The 7880-nt window shown below is 37.2% G+C and overlaps 1 gene segment (V, D, J or C); it reads right to left on the reverse strand.

Moving 5' to 3' along the window:
• Positions 1–3037, reverse strand: LOC128514864 (Ig kappa chain V-V region T1-like). The segment is given in 5 exon segments: positions 1–303; positions 480–517; positions 2305–2397; positions 2549–2887; positions 2986–3037. Coding segments are annotated over 5 exon segments (642 nt in total).
• Between the last annotated feature and the right edge of the window lie 4843 nt (positions 3038–7880).

The following is a 7880-nucleotide window of genomic DNA, read 5'->3' on the forward strand; positions in this document are numbered from 1 at the left end:
TAAAAACAAATACAAATGAAACATTCACATGTTAGACTTTTAGGGGAAAAAACAGCTTGTAGGCCGCTGAGCACAATCAAAAGTTTAAAAAAATAAACAAACAAGTAAACGAAAAAGATCTATCAGGTAAAACAAAATAATACAATAAGACGGTTTGGAAATAATCATGGAAGTTTCAGCAACCTATTTTATCCTAACTTGTGCATAAACGTCTTGATGGCTCGTGTCTCTGGATGTTCTGGAGGATGAAGGTTTCTTAGCAAAACTCACAGCTGCATAGTTCAAGACATCTTCATCATCAGCCTGATAAAGAACAAGAGACGTTTATAAAACAAAGTGGATTTAAATAGGAAATATAATGATTGCATTGATATTCTGTAAATAGTTATCTATTAAAATTGTATGTACATTGTGGATTGTAGGTCAGATGTGTATTTATTTAACAGAACAGAATCACAATGAATAGAAGACTGGATTACCTGATTGGTGGGAGTTTGATGGTTGTTTGATGAAGAACCTGAAAAATAATACACACAAGTAAAGTTTAAATGGAGAAAGGATTCACATTTTTTTAGAACTTTATACAAAAACTGTATGAATAATAATAATAATAATAATAATAATAATAATAATAAAAGTAAACAAACCTTTTCCTTGTTGTTTAAGTAAAACTCCAACCAGAGTCACAATTACAATAACAGATATTATATTGGAGGTTATTAAGGCAATAGTCCAATTCAGATCTCCTGAAATAATAATAATAATAATAATTAATATATATATATATATATATATATATATATATATATATATATATATATATATATATATAAAATTTTGGATTACATGCTTTAAATAAATAACTTAAAAAAAATCTAAAAGCAAGTTTATTTCATTAAAACTCTTACCAGTTTGATCATCTCTAGCATGAGGTATGATGTCGTGTGTTCCAGGTGTAGAACAGGGTTTCATCTCTTTACCTTTAGAAAATAAAATTATTTATTAACAGAAGATTTAATTTATAGAAAATTCTGTTATACAAAATTCTTTGGTGGACAATAACAAAGTAAATGTAAATCCGTTACTGTACTTAAGTATCTCTTTTAAGTATCTGTCGTTTACTTAAATACTTCACTACATTATGTTTCATGTCCTTACTTCTTACTTATGAGTGGAAAGAAATATGTGTAAAATCAGTGTCATTTAAAACACACAAATCACATGAATTAGGATACAACAATTTTTATTTTATTATCTGATTGCTTTGACTTGTTGGTTTCACCTATTAGACGTATCTAACTAATAAACACTAACTGTAACTGTGACAAGATCAGTACAACAGCCTACAATACTGAGCTCCTGGAAACACGAGCAAAACAAGTCCTGACTCTAAATCACCACCAACACGCATGGGCTTATTTAAAAGAGTAATTCATCAACATAAAAATTAAAAATTAAAAATGTAAAACTGCCTTTTACAGGATTCCTTCTTACGGACATTTTCTGTTACGTCTGAGCCAGTACGAACAGGTAAGTCCATTTTTGGGCTAGTGGTCATTTTCTTTAACAAGTAATCCAATGATAATTTGCAGCACCAACATCTTTTTTTGTGTTTTCAATTAATTCATGAATATGTCATGTGATTTACCAGTTAGTTAGCTAAGTAACCTGTAACTCTTGAGCAGTGAAGCGTCTCTACACCACAACCCAATATAACAACAGCAGCGCAGACTGGAGCTAATGATCAATAATAAAGTTTTATCCATTTCTATTAGCGAGCTGTTTCACCTCAGTGTGTAGTGTTTATAACGTATCAGGTGAACGCACTAATATGGTAAAATGCTAAACATTTTAAGTTTCACCTGGACTTGGGTGAATAAAGTCTGTTTGATTAGTTTTACATGTAGCTGATGATGCTAAAACAGTTAGCAGGTGGAGTGGAGTTCTACTTTAACCAACTGAGATTCAGCTTCCACTGGCTGTGATCATAACCTCTGATAAACTATCAAACACTCCAGTGTCTCAGTCCATCTATTACACACCAAACACATGAAACACTGATTTATATTCATCAAACAGAACAAGAGAATAATTAATCAAATTAAAGCAATTTCCCTCTGGGATTAATAAAGTTATTTGAATCTTGAATCAATCAAAATAATAATATAACACTAAAGCCATAATTATTTACAATGAGGTTATAATAAGTGAAAAAAATAAAAGTGCGTACTTGTACCTAAGCATGAGATTTGTGTACATCGTCCACCACTGACAAAGTAAAAGAAAATTGATTAAAACTCTTACCCTCCCCATCTCTGCTGTTTGAACCCTGGTGTGTAACAGAGTGTGTGTTCTTGTTAAGTGTTCCAGGTGAAGGACAGGGTTTCATCTCTTCACCTTTACAAATGAATTGGAAAAGCAGCAAATAAACAGAAATGATACTAAATATGAATAATGTGAAATATTCAACATTTAATGGACATGTACACATAATTCTGGTTAAAGTGTTGATCTGAAATTAGCAGGTTATCAGAGTAAAACTGTTTACCTTTAAACTGCAGACGTGTTCCAGATGTGAACTTTGGTGTAGTTCCGTCAAGATTTAGACAGAGATAGTCTCCTCTGTCACTTTTATTTGTTCCATTAATGTTGAGATCAAATTTACTGCCATTTACAGTAACACTGAAGCGTCTATCATTAAATTCCTCTGCAAATGTGTAGCCCTTAGCGTTCTTGTATGGTTTTGCTAAAAACTGAGGCATTTCTCCGAATCTCTGTCTGTACCAAAATACATTATCTTTATTTCCACTAACGTTACACTCCATTGTTACATTTTCTCCCAGCTTTACTGTTTTTACGTGAGGCTCCTTGATGTCAGAAGTGTTTCCTGTAATAAAGTGTTTCATATTCAATATTTAATGATGTCACTAAATATAGAAATGTGAAAAATGACTATTATACATTAAAGTTTAAAATGTTCCTCACCAGTTGTGCAGAGACAAAGCAGAGAGTAAAGAGCCACAAAGAGTGTGATCATCGTTCCTGTTTAGACAAAGTGATAGTGAGGTAATGAACTTGTGTGTTCAGTAGAAAACCAGGTCCAGACTCACGCCTGATTGGATGTTTTGAAGCTGTGGACTGATTTGATTGGTCCATTAGCTGTAATGAGATGTGAAGCTCACAGTGAATTCTTGTCTATTCTGATGCTGTGATGAGTCACATGACTTTACAGATATGATCTACTGGAGCTCTATCAGTCCTGTGTGCTGGAACCTCTCTGATAGAAGAAGTTTAATGAAGTGCTTTTAGGTCAGCAGATCTAACAACCCCAAAGAGGAATAATGTGGAATCCTGCTGTGGGGGAGAGGCGCTGTACAGTCTCAGTACCGACCTTTCACTAATCATTTGTCTGAGGTAGAAACTGAACTAAGTGTGTATACAGGGATTAATGGTAACCATCTAAAACCTTTGGGGGTTCATCTGTATTATTTGTGATGTAGACACTAAAGGTTTACAGCAGAAAATGTTACTTTTATTCTTACTTTCAGCAACTACGTATTGTTGTCTTTGTACGTATGTTTCAGTTTCACTTTTTTCATGCAATATAAACACCTTAATATCACGTCAGGGGTCCCCCAGTGGAAAAAAAACAAACACTTTAGTGTATTGCAAATATATTGAAATCCTCAATAGTACATTGCAAATATACTAACAAAAAATTGTATCATCAGTTAATATATAAAAAGTATACTAACATCATGCTTTTACCAAATTTGGGAATTATACTTTAAATATATTTCAAAATAATTGTATTATAGTACACTTTCCAAAAATAGATTATTGGAAAATATACTAAGTGAAAGGTTTCCGCAGAGTTCGACGTTTCGCCGGCGTGTGTCCACGCCCATACGCTCCATAGGTGCCCCCACCCGAAAGTCCTGCAGCGGTGCTCGCGAGTGCTGGGTGGGGCCCTTCTTTGCCATGCAGAGGTCGCATCGGGGAACAAAGAGTTTACTGTCGGTATGACAGCCCGGCCAGTATCAATGAGCGCCCCGAACTGGAATGTCCATGCACGAAACCCAGTACACATGCTCGCAAAGTCCTTGGTACCAGCAGCTGAAACCATTTACCCGCGAAGAGCTTTTACCTCTTGCCCTAGGTGAGCGACTGCGGTGTAATCCGATTACCGGAAGTTTCGCCCCCCGGGTGTGTGCTACTAACTAAGCCTGTGGTTTGGGTATTAGCAACCTAGCCCACCAGATCCTCGCATGCTGCCTCTTTACGTTCACCCGCGCCGAACCGGAGGTGGAGCGATTCTCGTAGCTTTGCCCAGTCCTTCCGCTCTTTCAGGGCCCGGAGCGCATCGCCCTCCAGCGAGAGTGCTACTCTGACGTCTGTTTCCGCCGGGGACCAGCCCGCAAAGTCGGCGGCTAGCTCCGCTTGGGCAAAGAATGTGTAGGGTTTGCCGGCTGCCGGCGCACGGAGCTGTAGCTTGCTCCGGCGCTGGGACTCTTGATGAGTGCGTTCCAAGATCCAGTGCCAGAAACTAATTTTGGTGCGCTGAAAATCACTGCACGTTCAAAATAATTTCTGTGTTTAAACTTTCTTCTGTGTGCTGACTATCATAAAGCAACACTTGGACGAACTGCAGCAGTGATATAGCTCCTCAACTATTCCAGCCAACCAGAGACTAGAATCAGCGCGACACCAGCCAATCAGAAGCGGAAGGCGGGCAGATTGGGACTGTCTGATTGGCTCCCCAGGACTCCGCTTCTAGTTTGAATTAACGACTGGAAGCTGCGTCGTTGCGTGCATTCGTTGGTATCATTATTATTTTATTTTCATCGACATAAGGTAAATTTAATGGTTTTTGTTTGGTAGTTTAAAATTAAGTACATACTTTAAACTGTAGAATGTATTGTTGCTAAATCTTATGTACTTTGCTTGTGGTATAATGGCTCTGTAGCTCTCAGCCTGTTTTCAGTCTCTGTGTAACAGCTAGAATCAACACACCAGGTTTAAACTAATACTGTACCTGTATACTCTAATACTGACGTCTGTCTGTGTTCACACACAGTTTATTTTTTAGTTTGTGTGTTTGTAAGACAACCTGACTTTTGTTGAACACAAATAAACTATAGTAGTGCTTTTTGTAACCTTGTGCAAATTAAATCTGTTAAAATCATGAATAAAATCTTCCTCATAATTACTGATGTAATGCTTTTTAAAAACATGTTATAGTGTAGAAAATGCATTTAGCATTTGTAAATTATCCTAAACACCTTTAGTGTACTGGTAACACATTTGCAATACTGTAATATAGAAGGTTTTATGTACTGTATGATACAATAAAGTATATTTGTATTAACCACAAAGTGTACATTTTTTAGTATTTTTAACTGTCCAGGAGTATAACAGCATGCTATTGCTGCAATAAGAATATACTCATAGTGTATTAATCATGTATTTGTAATACAGTAAAAATAGCTGTAATGTACTTATGATACATTAAATATATACTTACATTTTATTAATTACTGTCAGGTATGTACACTAGTACACACACAGGCATATACTTTAAGTGTACCAAGTATACTTAAAGTTGTTCCACTTTAGCACGAAAAAAAGTATACTTAAAACACTTAAAATTGTGCTTTTGTACAATTTAATTACAACTTAAATACACTTAGTACAAAATTAGTTGTTCCAAAATAGCAAACTCCAAGTATACTAGTCATTAGTCTGGCTGCAAGTACATTTAAGTCTGCTTTGGCATGCTAGGATTTAATATACTTAGTATCCTTTTTTTTCTTTTTTTTACTAGAGTCATTATGTGGAGGAGGTGAACTTACAGTAACTTACTGTAGTATCCATTGAGACCAGTACACTACCAGTTACATACAGTATGTGCTGATGTTGGGGAAAGGATTCTTATTTTCAGTGGACGAGACAGAACACCTTACTGATAAATAAAACCACACTTTGTTAGGACTGGAGCAACATAATTGTAATGATCTCACTGTTGTGGTGCGAGTGTTTGTACTGAGAACACTGAAAAATACACACGTCTCATGTATCAGCTTCTCATTCTGAGCTATTTGTCCATGATAACCTGCTGCTTGAGTGCTGGAACCAAATGAAACTAATAAAAGCTAAAAAAAAAAAAATAGGCCAAAGTTGCAGAAGTGATCCATGGCTTAGAATAATTTCTGTGTGTAAAATCACACCTCTGATTATAAGTCCTGCCCCCAAACCAGTCTAGAAGCAGTCATGAGAGCGGTCTCAAGTGTTCAGGCCGAGTGTGAAAACGCTCTTAACACACGTGTAGAAGTGTTACTGACTGCAGCAGCGCTCTCTCACATCATGTGGTTGTTTTAGTTCAACCGAAATAGCACCATAAGTGCAAAAAAATTAAATAAAATTTACAAAAATAGAATATGCACACACACACACACACACACACACACCCACACACACAGCAAATCTGTCTAATCTGCATGTCGTTGGACCATGGAAGGAATTGACCCCAGAATCTAAAACAGATTCTATAGCTTGGTTCAAACACGAGGTTTGTATCATTAAACAATAATTAATAAACACTTTTACAGTAAACATTTGTGACATCACTGAGCTTCATGTGAAAACAGTAAACTGTGAATAAGATATAACTATTAATCTGTCCATCACACCAACACTATCTATTAATGGGGATGTGTGAGTGTGTTATGCCGCCCCTGATGTTGCATGTTGATCAGCAGTTTAAAACAGTGTATTTGCCTTTTTTCTCAATGGAATCATGTGATAGACCACACCCTCCCTGGTTGGTAGCTGTTGTGTGATGTAGAGACCTAACTGGAGGGGATGAATTAGAGTTCTCCCATCATTAAATTGGCGAGCTTTATATAAGACAAATAAACTTAATATGTTTATTTATCCCATCTCACCTGATTGTGTATATCACTTTAACCTGTGTACAGCGTGTGGGGGGCACGAGACGGGTAGAGCCAGGACAGGGTGCCAATCATTTACATGACACATACACACATATACTCACACAAATACACACTATGGGATCGGCAATTAGCCTAATCTGTATGTCTTTATACAGTAGAAGGAAACCTGAATACCTGGAGGGAAACCACCAAGCATAGGGAGAACATGCAAACTCCTGACATCAACCCGAGGCAGGTCTGGACTGACCATAGGGCATACCGGGCAATGCCTGGTGGGCCGACGCACATTTTTGGGCCGGGGCTGTCAGTCATAATTTAATATTTTTTAAAAAGTTTATTAGGCCAATTTATTTATTACCGCAACGGTAAAGTATCTGAGACACGAATCGCGGCCCATTGGTTGACTGTCTTAAAGGACATTGAGCTAGTCCAATGAAATTTCAGGCCAGGCCCTGCCTCCCTCTTGGCCAGCCCTCATCTCTTCTTGATAAAAATCTGCTATTTAGAGTTTGACAGGAGTTTGAGATAAGTCCGTCTATAACAATGGATAAACCAGAAAATAGACTATAAGTTTTGTGCAGAACTTCATCCTTGCTAGGTTAGAGGTCACTCACACATGTGTGTGTGTGTGTGTGTGTGTGTGTGTGTGTGTGTGTGTGTGTGTGTGTGTGTGTGTGAGAGAGAGAGAGAGACAGGGCCGTTTTTTGGGTCCCAGTCCAGCCCTCACCCGAGGTGACAATAAAACCCTTGGCCCTGGAGGTGCGAAGCCACAGTGCTAAATACTAAGCCACTGTGCCGCATGCACAGAGACTGTCTCAGACAGAGACTGAAAGTGCACCCTGTTTAGTTTCTTTATTTTACAGAAGCCACAGTTTACAGTTTTGTGGATATTGTGAGTGTAAATAAATGAAAGTAGACCCTTTACAG

This window comes from Clarias gariepinus, chromosome 27 (assembly GCF_024256425.1).
Source record: "Clarias gariepinus isolate MV-2021 ecotype Netherlands chromosome 27, CGAR_prim_01v2, whole genome shotgun sequence".
NCBI classification, from domain to species: domain Eukaryota; kingdom Metazoa; phylum Chordata; class Actinopteri; order Siluriformes; family Clariidae; genus Clarias; species Clarias gariepinus.